This window comes from Rhineura floridana, chromosome 2 (assembly GCF_030035675.1).
Source record: "Rhineura floridana isolate rRhiFlo1 chromosome 2, rRhiFlo1.hap2, whole genome shotgun sequence".
NCBI lineage: Eukaryota > Metazoa > Chordata > Lepidosauria > Squamata > Rhineuridae > Rhineura > Rhineura floridana.
This window is the reverse complement of record NC_084481.1, coordinates 197,466,550-197,485,202: the sequence shown is the minus strand read 5'-3', so window position 1 is coordinate 197,485,202 and position 18,653 is coordinate 197,466,550. Positions and strand designations below refer to the sequence as shown.

Genomic DNA, 18,653 nt, shown 5'->3' with positions numbered 1-18,653 from the left:
TTTTGTATCATCTGCAAATTGATAAGCATGCTCTGTACCTCCTTATCCGAGGACCGAGGCCTGTGGTACCCCACTTGTTACTTCTGCCCAGTTTGAGAAGGAACCATTGATAAGTGCTGTTTGAGTACAATTCTGTGGATCCACCTGATAGTTATTCCATCCAGCCCACATTTAGCTAGCTTGCTAATCAGAATATCTTGGGGCACTTTGTCAAAAGCTTCCCTGAAGTCGAGATGTATTATGTCCACAGCATTCCCACAGTCTACCAGGGAGGTTACCTGATCAAAAAACGAGATAAGATTAGTTTGGCAGGATTTGTTCTTCATAAATCCATGTTGGCTCCTAGTAATCACTGCATTGTTTTCAAGGTGCTTACAGATTGACTGCTTTATAATCTGCTCCAGAATTTTTCCAGGGATTGATGTTAGGCTGACTGGTCTGTAGTTCCCCGGTTCTTCCTTTTTGAAGATAGGGACAACATTAGCTGTCCTTGAGTCATCCGGCACTTCACCAGTCCTCCATGACTTTGCAAAGATAAGACCAGCGGCTCAGAGTTGTTCAGCCAGTGATACGATATGATAGCACTCTTCAAGTACTTGAAAGGTTATTTCACATAGGACAGCCAGGATCTCTTCTTGATTGTCTCAGAGGAAGCCAGATTTTGACTGAACATCAGGAAAAACATCCTAATTGTTGGAGCGGTACGACAATGGAAACAATTACCTAGGGAGGTGGTGGACTCTCCAACATTGATGGCATTGAGGAAGTATCTGAACAGCTACTTGTCAGGTGTGCTTTAATCTGGATTCCTGTATTGAGCAGGGGGTTGGACCTGATGGCCTTATAGGCCCCTTCCATCTCTATGATTCTATAGCATCCTTTCCCCCTCAGTGCCACCCTGTTCTTGGCAGCACTCCCCTCTGTGAGCTTATCAAGTGCAAGCAGCGGCAGGCAGTGGGGGCAGGAATGAGAGATCACCGCAGAGGCCTGGCTCTGTCTTTTCTCCTTTCAGTGTTGAATTGTTGCTTTTCTTATTATATGTGCATCTTGAGGATAACTCTATTTGACAATTAGTGTGCCTTCATATTTATTCTTCCATGCCTTTTAATTAGAGAAATATAGCAGCAAACACAATTGCTCTTGACACCATATGACACTGACTTTGTAATTGCCGTAACTCTTATCTGAACTTGATTTGTCACTGCGCAGCACTATCGGTGTTTATTTAGATAGTTGGGTCTTTGGGGAAAGAGTTTGTCATTAACATTTTTTTTTAAAAAAGTTTTAAGTGTTATGCTCTTGATGACAATTAATCATAAAGGACTGTTTTGCTCTATCCAAATGATTACTTAAAATAAATTAAATTGAATCCTGAACAATGGGCTGATTGTTTTTCCTTGTAAATATGGGCTAGTGCTACTTGAGATATTCCCATGAGCTTGAGCATGCCCAATGGGAGTTTTGATATCCTATCACAAACCACTTTTGAAGGTCTCCTTGGTTTCAAAAGCAGTCTGCCACATGTTGTGTGTGCATGTAGTGTGGGAACGGTTGAATAGGTAAGGCGTTTGAAATCTTGATTTAGTAAGCTAGGACATGTGCAAGCCTTGGACTTGCACACTCCGTCGTCATGCCACCATCCCCACTCTGGGGAAGGGACTTGGCTCAGTGGTGGCGCGTCTGCTTTGCAGGTAGAAGGTCCTAGGTTCAATCTCTGGCATCTCTAGGTAGGACTGGGAAGGCCCCCTGTCTGAAACCCTGGAGAACTGCAGTCTGGCAGCTTAGGCAATACTGAGCTAGATGGACTGATGGTCTGACTCGGTGTATGGCAGCTTCCTATGTTTCTGTGTTTCCCTCCCTTCTCAGCATACTGAGGAAGTCTGATTATTTATTGTTTCCTGTTAAATCCAAATGGAAACACTATTATTACCAAGTTCGGAACAAACCAGGGTGTTAACCTGTAGTTTGAAGTTGGTTCTTTATTTCTGTTAGGTCATAAGTGACTGATGTATGCTATTGGCAGGGCCATCTTGGCAAAAGTGATGTTGATTTATTTGCAAAGGTGGCATATGAGAGATTCAGTCTTTTCCTTGGTTCTGAAATTGTGTGTGTGTGTGCGCGTGCACATGTGCCATATACCTGCTTTTCTTAAAACCAATACAGTGATGGGCTATTTATTTTTACTATACCTGGAAAATAAAAGTGAATGGCTTATTTGAAATACCAGTGGGATGAGAGATTGCCTTTTTTATTTCATGTTATTGCTGCTTAATGGCCTAAATATCCTTCAGTGCTGCCTTGATAAACTGAGATTCGCATATTGATTTCCAAGACTGTGTGAGTTAAAACGTCTTAATGATAAGATGGCTAATTCCTATTCTGCATTAGGGAAATCTTCCACAGTTACTTATTACTTCTAGTTTTTCTGCACTAGTATAGGTGAATTGTGGAGATAAGATGTTCTCAAGCTGCAGATATTCCACTATGGGGTAAATTAACTAGGAAGCTGCCTTATACCAGGTCCAGACTATTTTTCCAACTTACCAGAATTGTCTTCTCTGCCTAGCAGCAGTATCCCAGAGTTTCCGGCAGAAGTCTTTTCCCTAACACTGCTCCCTTTCTGCTTTAAAGCGGAGGTGCCAGAGACTGAGTCTGGGACCTTCTAAATGCAAAGCATGTGTGGTCTACAACTGAGCTATGGCCCTTCCCCTGATAAATAGCACAGTATAATAATGGCTGGGTATACCCAAGGTAGGCTAGGCCAGACTGTCCTGTAATTCTACATATTGGCATTGCAGATGTTGTTGGACTCCAGCTTCCATCAGGCCTAGCCATCATGACTGCTGGATTAGGGTTAGGAATTCCGCAACATCTGTAGGACCACGGGTTCCCCTTCCCTAGTTTAAATCCCTCATGCATTACACTTTTAGACAATGGTGTGATTTGTGGTTGCTCCCTTAGGTTTAATATTGTAACAGAGGAAGCTGTTTTAACAGAAGTCTTGTCTTCCATCTGCCTTTGTCAGGATTGAGAAACTATTTCAGATTCCTAAGTGGCTACATCAGTTTTTGTAGGTGGCATGGCAATAAGTATCTAGAATTTTTCTGGTTAATTTAATGCTTATTAAAATAACCTTGTGCAGTTGTGGCCTAGTGTAGTTTAATCTGGGCTGTTTATGCTGTCCATGTTGCCAGAAATGTTTTTTTGAAAACACATTTTAATTGTTGACTTTATTATATACTGAATTTTATTATATAGTGGGCTCCTGCTGGGAGAAAGGGTGGGATATAAATCAAATAAATAATAAATATTGCTGTGTTTGTAAGCCAGCCAAGGAATATTTATTGATTGCTGACTATATAAATTTAAATAATAAGAGTAATAGTAGTAGTAATAATAGCAATAGCAATAACAATACAAATTACAGGAAGCCAGATTTTGGCTAAGCATCAGGAAAAACTTCCTAACTGTTAGAGCAGTACAATAATGGAGCCAATTACTTAGGGAGGGGGTGTGCTTTCCAACACAGCAAGCATTCAAGAGGCAGCTGGACAGCTACCTGTTGGGTATGGTTTAAGCTGGATTCCTGCACTGAGCAGGGGGTTGGACTCCATGGCCTTATAGGCCCCTTCCAACTCTTACTATTCTATGCAATAGTAACAGCAGCAGCAGTAGCAATAATAACAAAAATGTACTCTTAAAGAAACATACGTGAGGCTGTGACATCCATAAGAACAGGTTGCTGAATCAGGCTGATGGACCATCTAGTCCAGCATCCTGTTCTCACTGTGACCAACCAGATGCCCATGGGAAGCTGTCAAGCAGGACCTGAGCGCAAGAACCTCTTCCCTCCTGTGGCTTCCAGCAACTGGTATTCAGCCGTATATCCAGTGAGTGCTGAGCTTTAGGGTAGATTTGGAGTAGCTCAGGCCTCCAAGAAATGGTGGTGCTCAAAACCCTCTCTCCAAGTGTCATTCCAGTTTCACCCACTCAACATTCCTCCCACCTGCTAAGCCCTTCATTGTCCCCCATTATTTTTGTGTGATTGCTATGGGAATGAGTAAAAATGCTACTCTGAGCATACCCTTCACTAAGGCTGTAAGCACACTAGACGCCAGATCAAAGTGTTTCCATTAGCTGCACCCAGAGCAGGAACAGCTTTATCTGCTGATCAGCTGTGAACTCTCTTTGAAGCCAATTTTTTTAAAAAGCGCACTCGAGCAGCTCCCATAAGGTTTTACAGAAAAAGGGGTTGGGTTTGACTAGTGTTGTGTGCCCCAGTTTTCTGAAGAGAGAGGTGGAGATGACTGGAACTGGAAGAACAGTGACTGTGTTTCTACCCTAACTGTTGACTAGCTAACCCACTGAGGAAAAAGGCCTCACCCAATCTACCTCAGACTGTGTGCCTAGCTTCACCTGCAGACTAGGTTCGTTACAGATCAGAAAAATCCCAAACTATTTCGATTCCTATTATGTTGTGAGATCTATCTCTGACGGAAGACTTTGAAAGCAGTGAGGTAGTTGGTTCTTGAACTACTGTATGTGCTATTGTCCCTGTGCTTAACAATGCTAAGATGACTGTGTTATTGCCACTTGCTGCTACTGACTGTGACTATGCTTATTTTGCATACATTTTAGCATTAATTGAAATGTTTCATTATACTGCAAAATGTACGTTTGCATTTCATGATATTTGACCCCATTGTTCACCTTTTTTCTCTCTGAATCTGTTTTAGAGAAGAAACAGACATGCACACACCCAGTGGATTGTAGCCCACAAACATGCCATAAATTTGTTAAACTTTTAAGGTGCCACAAGGATCTTCATTTCCCCTCCCCCCGATGCATCTTTGTGCAGCAGGCCATTCATCCTTCAGTAGCTATGCTAATGAAACTTTAGGATTTAAAAACTCAGCCTGAGAAATGCAGGACAGTATAATGCCTCACCTGTGGCTTCCAGAATAGAGGGTGCAGAAAATAAAAGGATGAGTACTGTGTGAAAACAGTGGAAGAACTGTGATCCTTCATATTATTGGCCATACTGGCTGAGGCTGATTAGAGTTAGAGTCTGAGAATATCTGGAAGGCTACAGGTTTCCCAGCTCTGTCATAAAACCACAGTGCCCTATTCTAAGGAATGCAAGGGTGCAGACATATCCTCTTTTCGGTTTTAATCATCATGCAGTATATCTCACAGATAAGGTAATAAGATTTAGATGAGTAATTTATTCCCTGCATTGGAAAAACCCAAAGTTGCTGCTACCGGTTGACAGAATTGTAGACAAATGTAGTATGTTATTATGATGTTGAAGCTGTCAGTAATTTTGATGGTATGAGATGATCAGAACAAAGTGTTGTTATTGTAGAAAAAGTATTGGGAGCAATTTGCAATATTTTGTTAACAATATATTTCCTAAGGAAAGTAGTATACAGTTGGAAGTTTTGTCAGTTTTATAATGATGGTAATAATAATGATTAGTTAAATTGAGTTTTTAAAATTATTCATTTGGATTTTTGGCAGAACTATTAATGGCACTTATCTTTTAGAGTTGTCTTTTCCTTTGTATTTTTATATTGCAGTAGTGTATATTAAGGGACTTATCTTTTATTACCTTTAGTATAAAAAGTACTAAACAATAACAAAACGCATGTCTTTTTAACACAGTAGGTGCCTGCTTTATGGCGCTTCGCTTTACGGTGCTTCGCTAATACAGCGGTCTCAATTAGACGCAATTAGACTAAAGCTCCACTCATACGGTGCTTGTTCCACTTTTATGGTGGTTTTCAGGCGTCGTGCACCATTCTATTCAATGAATTCCGCTTTTCAGCAGTTTTCGCTTTTCAGTGGGGGTCTGGAACGTAACCCGCTGTATGAGTGGGGCCCTACTGTATCTATTCATAGAGGTAGAACCAAAAGGTTGAATAAAATAACCTTATGCTGATCTCTGTTATGCCTACGGCCATACTACCCTGAACACGCCCTATCTCGTCTGATCTCAGAAGCTAAGCAGGGTCAGGACTGGTTAGTACTTGGATGGGAGACCGCCTGGGTATACCGGGTGCTGTAGGCTTAGAGGAAGGCAATGGTAAACCACCTCTGATTACCTCTTACCAGGAAAACACTATGAATATATCCAAAAGATTCATAGGGTGGCCATAAGTAGTAATTGACTTGAAGGCATATAACAACAACAAACAATCAGGGATTGGCAAATGTTTCCAGCTGATGGACTAGATGCTTAGGTTCCCCCATCCCCTGTGGGCCATTTTGGGTTGTAACATGTGTGAGGGGTGAAAGGTTTACCTTTGCCTGCATAATTTGAAATCAAGCAGAGGACTTGATTGTTGGTGCTTGCAAAGGCGTTGTGGGCCTTGCAAAGGTTGCATTAGTGGTGCTTGCAAAGGCACAGGGCCAATAAGAGGTGCCTGCAAACCCCACTTTCAGCAGGGAACAATGTGTTTGCCTACCCCACACCTGACACATCAGTATTGGAATTGTTTTTTTATGAGGTTTTTATAGTTTTATTGCTTGTTGTTTGCCATCCTGGGCTCTTTTGTGAGGAAGGGTGGGGTGGAAATTTAATACATAAATAAATAAAATAACAACATATGACACCAAATGTAGGGCAGGTGAGTGTGGCTTGGCTGATGTGGCCTCACGGATCAAATAGGGAGACTTGCCAGGCCTAATTAGGCCCACGGACTGGAGGTTCCCCACCTCATAGACAGTGACTTCAAGTAGTCCAGCTGCCAACTGACATTAATAACACTGGAGACTTTGGCCCTAGGTCTAAACTAGGGGTAGCTAATGTGGTATCCACCAGTTGTTCCTGGACACCATCAACCCCCCTGACTGGAGTTGTAGTCCAACATCAGGAGGACACCTGCTTTACTACTTCTGGCCTAAACAATTATTTCCTCCTCAACTTGGTGCCATTCTTCTCAAGTCCTGTGTCTTATTATTTGTTTTATGCAAGTGGGGAAGTTAGGCTGGCCCTCGCCCCACTAACTTCCTCTTACCCCCCCTTTATATGAAGAAGCAAAGAGAGGTCCTGATTAAGAGAATGGTACATCAACCTTTGGGCCTACTAAAACTGAATAACTTGGTATGTACATGCAAGACAAGCGATCTATAGTTTTGAGGAAGCATGGGAGCCTTTCTGGAATTTGAAGCAGAGTGTTCTAGCTGGTAATACTTTCCCCCTATTAATATCTTATTTGATGAGTGTTTATTGGCTTTTATTAACATTACTAATATGATGCTTGATTATGTATATGGTTTATTGATATGGTTTTGCTAATTTAATATTTGATAAGATTCAATCATACTTAAATATATGATGGATTTATCAGGAAAACAATATTGTTTTTGTTCACTTTTATATTTATTTAATTAAAACAATTTTTAAAAGCCCTCTTCCCCTTTTAGGACCTGAATCTCTGTTTCATCTGGTTAATCCTGGGTTGGGTTGAACCCTTCATTCTACTGCTTCTTGCTGCTTGCCTATGCTACTTGAGGATCAGTTATTTGTTTTCTCTTCTTGTGCTGGAGCTTGCATATACCCACCAGACCCACATGTCTGTGCATTTCCCCCCACCCCATTGCCAACAGAGGAGGCTTCCAAGGGTTATGTGCAAGGATACTGCCAGTCTCCTCCCTCATCATTACATTATTGATTGCTTCCAGCAATATTGGCTAGACATAGGGTGCACGTGATGTGCGTTCTCGCATTTCTTTTCCCCAAGCTATGGGGTGTGGATGGCTTCAGGGTGAGTGGTAGGGTGGTAGAGGAACTGTTTCACCCTTTTCATCTCAGCCATCTGTATACTGAAAACCTCTCTCTCTTCTCCCCCCCTCCACCCAAGCTGCTTTCCTCCCAAAGAAGTAAAAGATATGGGGTCCTAGATATCTTTTTGGGAAGACAAGTAGGCATGGAAGGGGATGGTTTTGAATGTATAGCCAGCTGAGAAGGAAAGGGTTAAAAAGCTCTTCCTTTCCATTCACTGGTCCAGAAGCCACCTGTGGTTGTTTCACCTGACAAAGAGACCCCTTGGGGGGAAAAACCTGCAGAGTGACATGTGTAGTTCTCTTTATTGCAGCCACCAAGTGACACTGTGCCCTTCTGCATGGTGCCCATTAGGTTTAGCAGTTGTCCTCGTACTTAATTCAAATGGGGAGCCTATCAGTTTGCAAAGGATTGCACTTGCACACATGAAGTACAAGCTACTCTTACAGGTCAATTAGACATGATGTCAGAGATCAGTGAACTAATGGGGAGGCTAGCAGTTTGCTGAGAATTGTACTTGCGCACACAAGTTCAGCTAGACATGGATCTTCTGCAACTGATTCCCCCATGCCCACCGCACTTTGGTCTTTTCAGTAGGATGGGTCATAACACTCTCTGCCCCAAAGTGAGTGAGCTGGATGATGGTCAGCTTGGATGTTGACGTATGGAAGCTAATGGATTGGAAGACATCAAGGTTAATTGTGGACAATATGCATTTGGTACATTTATTTTTATCGTTGTGTGATATAATCTGATATACCTGTACATACTGCTGTTGTGTGTGCATGTGTAAATAATATAAATGTGTCAGATTTGTCAGCATATTTTATAAATTAAGGCTATGTTGTATTTTGCAAAAAAAATCCTTTTCTTTCTTTCAAGGCTTTAAAACAACAAGATGCTAAAGCTAATGAAGTGGAAATTAGCTTGAAAAATAAAGTACTGAAAATAGAAGGTGAAAAAAACAAAGTAAGGTTGTTTTTTTAATTTTAACCTTTAGTTTTATATGTATATATATAGTAAGGTCAAAAACATTTTAAAATACTACAACAATACAAAATTATCATTACAGTTTAAGATATCAATGTACCTAAAGTTCACATCTGAAGCCATTTAATATTCTTGCAAATCTTAAAACAATATATATCAATAAGATGAATAATCATTCCCAAGCCTACTTGTTGTTATTTATTGTTGTTGTTGTTGTTGTTGTTGTTATAGTTAATTGAATTTATATCCTGCCTCCTCTCCTGAAGGAACCAAAACAATTTTAACAATAAAAACATGCTAAAAACAATTTAAAATATTCCATAGCGCAATTAATAATATTCTAAAACACAGTTTAAAAACATTCTTTTGTCAGTGATCTTCAGATTGCCAGGAACAGTCCCCTTCAGCCATCAAATGCCTGGGTAAACAGGAAGGTTTTCAAATTCCTCTTGAAAGTTATTAGTGATGGAGACAGACATACCTCACTGGGGAATACAGCCCACAAATGGAGAGCTACCACTCTAAAGGCCTCCTGTCACAGGTCAGCGCCAACTGGGCAACGCTCAGTGGCTGTACCACCAACAAGGCCTTGTATGCTGATCGGATATGAAATTACAATAATAATCTTAGACATCCCCTAACAGAAAATATGGATTTGCTGAGTCTTGTGTCCTTGCCAACCATATCTTCCTTCTCTGGAGATGAGAGCAATTGTCAGGCAGCAGTAGCAGTTGGTGCCGGAGGGGGGGGAATGGGGGAGCATTGCTCACCTGGCTTCCCAATGCCAAGCATTGCTGCCAGTTAGTAAAAGGGGGAGTGATAAGAAGGTGAGGAGCTTGACGTGGTACAGTTCAGAGGCATGGTTTGTAACTACCAGAAGACTTGCATTCAGTACTGTGGGCCCAATCCTGTGGAACTTCCTCTCAACTAAGATCAAGCAGGACCCTGTGCCGAACTCTCTGATACCCCGCCCTTTCCTTTCCCTCATGATAACAAGCAGCGATACTCAGCTTTGGCAAACCAGGTGAGCAATGCCCTTCTGCCCTACTGACTGCTACTGTCAGACAGATTAATGTGGGAGAAGATGGTCCTTGAAATGTCCTGGTCCCAGGCTGTTGAGGGTTTTATGTGTAATAACCAGCACTTTGAAGTTGGGCCTGGAAATAAACTGAGTGATATGGTCAGGAAAGCATGTACCAGAAATTATTCTGGCTACTGCATTTTGCAACAGCTTCACTTTCCAAACACTTTTATGGGTTAATATAGCCAAGAGGGTATTTTGTTGTTCTTGCATTCAATTTTGAGAAATCATAGACATCTGAAATACCCTCTTTCATTTTGGCTTTAAAAATTCTGGGTGTTTCTTCCGCCCCACTCTTTTTTTTTAATTGTACTTATCACTGGGTTTTTTACTTTTTTTCTCATTTCAATGTGGAATTTCTGGTTCTGAGGAGATAAACAATAATTAAAACTGCTCTGTTATACCACTATGAAAGGGAAGCCTATCCAGAATGTGAGGGAGATAACTGAGCTGCAAGTATTATGTAACATAGTGTTTTATGGGTGGGAAGAAGATATGCAAGTATTTGTAACCAGATCATTTGATCAAAGGCACCACTGGGATAGGCATTTGGTGAGCTTAGCATAATGTTGCATGAGAAATTAGCTTTCAGCATACTTCTGGGTATATTAAGTGTTGTATTTGAATAATTCATAACATTACTAGGAATGGAATGAATTTTGTCACTTTTTCTAATTCAAATAAGCTTGAACAGGATTTGGAGCTGTCCCAGAGGAAACTGGATCAGTCAGAAAACAGTCGAGAGGCTCTTTTCCACCAGGTAACCACTTTCCCATTTGAAAAATCTGTCTCCTTTCATAGTAGGCAGTGTTCAGGCCTCTTAAAACTTGCCATCAAATAGTTGAGGCGGCAGGAGGAGGTATGGTAAGAAAGCATTCACAAAAGTGCCTACCAATGACAGTTTATTGGCCTAGTTCACACTTAACACTTCTCTAGTTGTGAATGTGTGTGTGTCATGTGCCTTCAAGTCGATTACGACTTATGATGACCCTATGAATCAGCGACCTCCAATAGCATTTGTTATAAACCACCCTATTCAGATCTTGTAAGTTCAGATCTGTGGCTTCCTTTACGGAATCAATCCATCTCTTGTTTGGTCTTCCTCTTTTTCTACTCCTGTTTTCCCCACCATTATTATCTTTTCTAGTGAATCATGTCTTCTCATTATCTGAGAAAATACACCCCTGTCTCACATCCTTTCCGATGGGGAACCAATTGGTTTCTCTATATTCTGTCCTTACAGTAGCCTCTTGTCTGGAGTATAGGTTGTGCATCAGGACAATCAGATGCTGTGGCACCCCCATTTCTTTTAAAGCATTCCATAGTTTTTTGTGATCTACACAAAGGCTTTGCTATAATCTGTAAAGCACAGGATGATTTTCTTCTGAAATTCCTTAGTCCATTCCATTATCTAGTGTATGTTGGCAGTATGATCTCTGGTACCTCTTCCCTTTCTAAATCCAGCTTGGACATCTGGCATTGCTTGCTCCATATATGGCAAGAGCATTTGTTGTAGAATCTTGAGCATTACTTTACTTGCATGGGATATTAAGGCAATAGTTTGATAATTACTGCATTCCCTATGATCCCCTTTCTTTGAAATTGGGATGCATATTGAAAGCTTCCAGTCAATGGGCCATTGTTTAGTTTTCTGAATTTGTTGACCAATATTTTGTCAAAATTTGGATAGATTCAGTCTCAGTAATTTTTATTGGTATGCCATCTATTCCTGGTGACTTGTTTCTTCCAAGTATTTTAAGAGCAGCCTCACATTCTAAAATTTCTGGTTCTTCATCATACAGTTTCTCCATGAATGAATCTGTCATCCTTGCATCTCTTTTACAGTAGGGCCCCACTTTTCGGCGGCCCGCTTTTCAGTGGCCCGCTAATACAGTGGCTTTCAATTAGACCCCACTTATACGGCACTTGTTCCGCTTTTAAGGCTTTTTTCAGGCATCGGGAGCCATTCCATTGAATGAGTTCCGCTTTTTAGTGGGTTTTGCTTTTCAGTGGGGATCTGGAATGTAACCCGCCGTATGAGTGGGGCCCTACTGTATGTAGTTCTTCAGTGTATTACTGCCATCTTCCTTTTACTTCATTGCGGTCAGTCAGTGTGTTCCCCTGTTGATTATTCAACATCCCTACTCTTGGTTTAAATTTCCCTTTCATTTCTCTAATCTTTTGGAATAGGGCTCTTGTTCTACCCTTTTTGTTGTCCTCTTCTATTTCTATACAATTGTAATGGTATTGTAATAGTACAATTGTAATTGTATTGTAATAGTTCTCTTGGTCCCTACGTACTAGTCGCTATATTATTGCATTTAAGGTTCTGACCATGTTTCTATCTCCTTTTGCTTTTGCTTTTGCTTTTGCTTTCCTTCTTTCTTTAACCATTTTAGGAGTTTTGTTAGTCATCCATTGAGGTCTTTCTCTCTTTTTAACTAGAGGTATTATCTTTTTGCATTCTTCCCTGATAATGTCTCTGACTTCATTCCATAGTTCTTCTGGTTCTCTGTCAACTAAGTTTAAAGACTCAATCTGTTCCTTATTTGATCTTTATATTCTTCTGCGATGTTATTTAAATTGTATTTTGGCATTATGATTGCTTTGTTCTTCTTTAGCTTTACTCTGATTCTTGATATGACCAGTTAATGATCTGTATCACAGTCTGCTCCTTGTTTTTGCAGAAAGTATGGAACTTCTCCATCTTCTGCTACCAATTATATAATCAATCTGATTCCTATATTGACCATTTGGTGATGTCCACTTGTACAGTCATCTTTTCAGTTGCTCAAAAAATGTGTTTGCAAAACACAAATTATTGGCTTCACAGAATTCAATGTCTTTCTCCTGCTTCATTTCTATCTCCTGAGCCCCATTTCCCCTCAATTTCTAGTTGTTCTTTGTTCCCTACTTTTGCATTCCAATCCCCTGTGATTATCAGCACATCTTGTTTTGGTGTGTGATCAATTTCTTCTTGTACTTCTGTATAAAATCTCTCCAATTCCTCTTCTGTGTTTGCTGTAAACTTGGATGATGATTATGTTGATAAGTTTCCCATTTAATCTCATTGATATCACTCACTCAGACCTTGCATTATAACTCCTAATTGCTTTTGCTACATCACTTCTCACTATTAAAGCAGCCCCTTTTCTTCTTAATTCCTCATTTCCTGCATAAAATATTTTGTAGTTGCCTGATTGAAAATGTCCCATTCCTGTCCATTTTAATTTACTGACACCAAGTATGTAATGTTGATACGTTCCATTTCTTTCTTGACAATTTCTAATTTTCCCTAGTTCATGCTTCTCACATTCCATGTTCCTATTGTGTGCGTCGTACAACTCTGGACTCTCCTTTCCCATCTGTGTGCATCAGCCTCTGGGCTTCTTTTTGGCTTTGACCCAGTTGAGTCATTTGTCACAGCACTACTTGTCCTTGTCCTTTGTTCTTCCCCAGTAGCTCATTGAGTGCCTTCTGACCTGGGGGTGTCATCTTCCAGCACTCTCTTGTGTTGCATTTTGGATACTCTGTTCATAGGGTTTTTGTGGTAAGAGATATTTAGAGGTGGTTTACCATTTCCTTCCTCTGAGTCTGGATGCATCTTAGTCTGGTGTCTCAGCTTTGATCATTCCGTCTTGGGTGCCCCTGCTAGGAGTCTAGCCTCTTAGTCTAGACTCCTGACAGCATTGCTCTGAGCTTCTTTGCAAAAAAGGCTCTCCACAGTTTTTTAATTTGGTTAAAAATAAAATCTTAGAAATGATGCATAATATTTATGGTTTAAGGCTGTTTGCTTTCTTTGAGTTAAAATATTATTTAATGTTATGATGGTATAAATTATTTGGCTTCTTAAGATACACATTTCAATACATTTTGAAAGAGCAGAGAAGTCTTGTTTTAAGAAAGCAAAACGAGTAATTGAACTCCTCCCCGCCTGGCTCCTGGAGCTGCTTTACCTTATTTTAGTTTGCTCAAGCAAATTATAACTTAGTGGACGTGAACTTCCTTGAAGTGGCTAATCTCTTCTCTGGCATCTAGCAATGTAATTAGTTCAGACACAAAACTAACCAACCAAACTCCTTGTGTTCCATAGTGGCTCAGTCAGTGCCTTCAGTTTTGTAACTGTCCATTCCCCCCTCCCTGATATGTTGCACCACAAAGAACTCTGCACATAGAGGGATGGAGTGGGATTGTGACTGCTGGGTATAGTGTATGGACAGGAACATAGGGAATACAGGAAGCTGCCTTATACTGAGTTAGACCATTGGTCTATCTTGCTCAGTATTGTCTACACTGACTGGCAGCAGCTCTTCAGGGTTTCAGTCAGGGAGTCTCTACCAGTCCTACCTGGAGAGGTCTAGGATTGAACCTGCGACCTTCTGGATGCAAGGCAGATGTTCTGCCACTGAGCTACAACCCAGAATTGATTACAGTCACATTTTGCTTTTGCCTTAGGAACTTTTAAAGAATTGATAATGTCAGTGAGAATACATCTCCACATTTGATTGAAATTGCTTTCTGGTTTGTTTAAAAAAGCTGGCACTTGTCTGTGTATATGTGTGTGTGTGTGTGTTAGATTGAGGATCTCCGTTCCCAACTCCTTAGAGCAGAAGAGGAACGACTGAATCTGCAGCATCAAATATCTCAGGTTGCCATACATCACCAGAGCCGTGCAGATGAGCAAGAAGATGACAAGAGGAAGCGAAGAGGTAAAACTCTCCTACCCATTATTATACAGGACACAAAAATAAGGTCCTACAGTAACTATATCATGAGGAGAACCCAGTGACTGGAATGGCAAGCCTTGTTTTACTGAAAGTTGACAATAAGAAAGAGAGAGAACATAAGGCAAAATCCGTTTTTATTAAAAAAATGTCTAATGTCTGTTGCCCACAATCTCAACACATTGAACCTCCTCATGACTCAAATCTAGAAATTAATTCAGAGGTTTATGTGAAAGTGTGGCCTTAAGATGGTAAGAACTGTTGTGTCAATTAAATGTTGTTGTTATGTGCCTCCAAGTCGACTACGACTTATGGCGACCCTATGAATCAGTGACCTCCAAGAGCATCTGTCATGAACCACCCTGTTTAGATCTTGGAAGTTCAGGTCTGTGGCTTCCTTTATGAAGCTACAATTTAGCAAATGGTGAACGTGTTGTGTGACTTTTGTGATTCTGCTTAAAATGTTATATATATGTATATAATTTCTGTTAATATCTGCAAATACATGTATGTTTTCCTCCTTCACTAGTTCGCTTTGCTGCTTATGAAGTAGACTGGCAACCAGCTAGGACCTGATTTCTTACAGATTGCTTGAGGATTATGGCTTGCAACTTTGGGGCCCCACTTACTGGGGCTTGCCTTTGTCCATGCTTTATGTCCCTGTTGTCATAATGAATACAGTAGAAGTTGGGGGGCAGGCGGTGGTGTGTAAAAATATTAGGAGCTAGATCTGGAGTGTTCACTAGAGGCAATTGCATCAGTAGCGTCTGGAAGCAATGCACCAAAACCTGCGTTGTACGTTTGCTATTCATTTTAAAAGGGCTGATATGGGAGCTCTGTGTGATCTGTTGTGGACGTAAATGGAGGCTGCAAATCAGCTGAGCTTGGTAAATTTCAGCCTTTGTCCCATGTGGTGCAGAACAAATCAATATAGCTTGAACTCTAAATGTGCCCTGCTAGTATGCTTAAAATAACTATAAATTCCAATTGCCTCCTCAAACCTCAATATTCCTCATGCAGCCATACAGCTGTATGGAGATATTTCTAGCCAAGGTCTAGTGACAGGATTTCCTACTTTACTTACTTACTTACTTACTTACTTACTTACTTAATTACTTAATTACTTACTTACTTACTTACTTACTTACTTACTTACTTACTTACTTAATTACTTACTTACTTACTTACTTAATTACTTACTTAATTACTTATCTATATATTGCCCCATAGCCAAAGCTCTCTGGGCGGTTTACAACAATTAAAAACAAATATACAAATTTTAAAAAACAATTTTTTTAAAAGCAATTTAAAAAACACATGCTAAAATGCCTGGGAGAAGAGGAAAGTCTTGACCTGGTGCTGAAAAGATAACAGTGTTGATGACAGGCGCACCTTGTCAGGGAGTTTATTCCATAATTTGGGGGCCACCACTGAGAAGGCCCTCTGCCTTGTTGCCAGCCACCGAGATTCCCTCGGAATAGGCACCCGGAGGAGGGCCTTTGATGTTGAGCCTAGTATACAGATGGGTTCGTGTCAGGTATTGTGGTCCCAAGCTGTTTAAGGTTAAAACCAGCACCTTGAATCGAGCTTGGAAACTTACAGGCAGCCAATGCAAGCAGTCCAGAATCGGTTTTATATGTTTGAACCGTCTGGTCCCTGTTACCTATCTGGCCGCTGCATTTTGCACAAGCTGCAATTTCCAAACCGTCTTCAAAGGCAGCCCCACGTAGAGTGGATTGCAGTAATCTAACTTGGGGGGGTTACCAGAGCATGGACAACTGAAGCCAGGTAATCCCTGTCCAGATAGGGGCATAGTTGGGCCACCAACTGGAGTTGGTAGAAGGCACTCCGTGCCACCAAGGCTACCTGAACCTCAAGTGACAGAGATGGTTCTAGGAGAACCTCCAAGCTATGAACCTGCTCCTTCAGGGGGAGTGCAACCCCATCCAGGACAGGTTGGACATCCACCATCCGGTCAGAAGAACCACCCACTAATAGCATCTCAGTCCGGATTGAGCCTCAGTTTATTAGCCCTCATCCAGTCCATTGTCGCAGCATTGTTGCAACCCTTCTTGCAACTTTGATATTGCTGTTTGAAATTTCAAGGAAAAACTTGGGCATGGATTGTTTTCCTAACACAATAGTCAATCTACCTTAACTTCCCCAAGAGTAATTAACAGGAAAACTGAAGTCTTAAAAAACCCCAAAAAGTGTTCTTTGTATGCATTCAGCAAATATTCCTTAATACATAAAATTGCTTAAATACAGAAATAAATAAAACTGATAATATTGATAAATGTTTGCAGTGTAAGGAGGGTTGGTTTGGGGGCTGAAACATGCCCTCCAAAGTTTTTCTCACATTTTTTTGCAGGCAATGAAACTGGGGAAAGTCATTTCATTGAATATTTTTATAGGGGAGTGGAAGAGATGCAATTATCTAGTAGGCTGAGTTGTGTGAAAATTCTGAAAATATTGTCTTCTGAGAAATTTTGTGTGAGTTAAATGCTGAATGAAACTCTATTAGTTCATGTTTGGTGGGAGAAAGAAAGCAATGGACGAAGAGAATCATAGATTAGTAGAGTTGGAAGGGGTCTCAACGCAGGAATCCAACTTAAAGCATAAGCCTGGAAGGCATGTGTTCCAAGCCTTCTGCTTTCTTCAACAATATTAACATAATATTAAAACAATCTGGACCATCATTTACACCTGAAAGTCAAGATCTTGTTCTTGGACAATGACACTGAGAGGCTATTTCACAGAGTACTTTCTTAAGGGGGGAGCTGGAAGTTCAGAAGATGCTCAAAAAACAATTCCCAAAATAAATCAGAATTGTTTTGGATAAATTTTGGCCCAACTCTGTTTTTTTCTTTTTTCAAACACAATTTGAAAGAACCCTTCAACCTTCATAAGATTATTGTTTTTTAGTGTTTTATCTTTTGTGGTCTGCTGTTAGTGTTTGGGCATTGATATGTAGGCTCACCTGCCCAGAACCTGATGGAATCCCGTTACACACTTTTCCCCCCCTCAGGATGTGAACTCCCTTAATCCTCATTCCACCCACGAGTAATCACAAGGCAGTGGAGGCAATAGACTTATTTATGGAGGCTTGTGCTTGCCATGTCAGTATCCTCATAGAATTGAGTTCTATTACAAGGATTCTTGAAAAGAAAATTAAAATAAATGATTTGGTATATACCATAATAGATTTATATTTACATCTGACTTCATCCTATGCTCAAGGCTGCCAACATTGCTTGTCAATAGCTTTATTTTATGGGCTGATTTGGATCAGTGTAGAATAAGCATAGCCTTCTCCAGGCTCATACAGCCACGATTAGGAGTTCAGAGTTTTTGTTTCTGTTTTTGATTAACTTCAGCTTGGAGTGCCATCCAGACCATACAAGCTGTGGTTAATCTTGACTTCTTTCCAATAACCATAGTTAAGATTAACCACAGTTTAGGGTTTGAACAATACACTAAACTGTGGTTAATAAAAAAGTGAAAGTTTCTCATTTCCTCACAGCAACCTCTGTTTTATGAATGCATTTTTTTTTGTTCTTATTCTAAATTATGTCATGTATGTTCCAGTGCCTGAAAGATCTGATCTGGAGAAACAAGAGATGGAGAAACAGATCTGGGGTTTGAGAGCACAGCTAAATCATAGTGCTGTTATGTCAGAGATAGAGGAGTTAAAGAGATGCATAGAGCGCAAGGACAAAGAGAGAGCACAGCTTGGAATACAAATAGAGGTAAATATCTCTTTAAATGATAAGCTTAAGTTCTGTTACTTTTTGAATGTTCTTTTGTTGCTAAAGCCTGGCCTCACAAACAGCAGATTATATGGTAAACCTGAACTGGACCACTTTAGATTACAGGTGAGAGTTCATAATAAAACAAAAAAAAGGATTCCTACACATGAAAACTAGCATGTCTGGGCAGGTGGTGGGCTAGATGCCTTTTCCTTCACATCTTGTTTCTCCAAGAACATTCAGCCATACATCCTCACATGTAGTCTGAAGTGGTACTGTCTTGGTATGGGTTTTGCCGCATAATCTTCCCTTTATGATCTGAA

At 40.5% G+C, this 18,653-nt stretch overlaps 1 protein-coding gene and 1 pseudogene across 7 annotated transcripts in view; both read left to right on the top strand.

The window, feature by feature from the left end:
* CEP128 (centrosomal protein 128) overlaps positions 1 to 18,653 on the top strand; it is a 300,038-nt gene that overhangs the window by 41,027 nt on the left and 240,358 nt on the right. For 6 of the 7 annotated variants that reach the window (XM_061611884.1, XM_061611887.1, XM_061611881.1 and 3 more), the window contains 4 exons: positions 8,669 to 8,755; positions 10,543 to 10,617; positions 14,434 to 14,566; positions 18,170 to 18,330. In XM_061611884.1, coding sequence (XP_061467868.1) covers positions 8,669 to 8,755; positions 10,543 to 10,617; positions 14,434 to 14,566; positions 18,170 to 18,330 — 456 coding nt within the window. The remainder of the gene's footprint in view (positions 1 to 8,668; positions 8,756 to 10,542; positions 10,618 to 14,433; positions 14,567 to 18,169; positions 18,331 to 18,653) is intronic. The other variant, XM_061611883.1, reaches the window with a different exon arrangement.
* On the top strand, positions 5,952 to 6,070 carry LOC133378478 (5S ribosomal RNA; annotated as a pseudogene).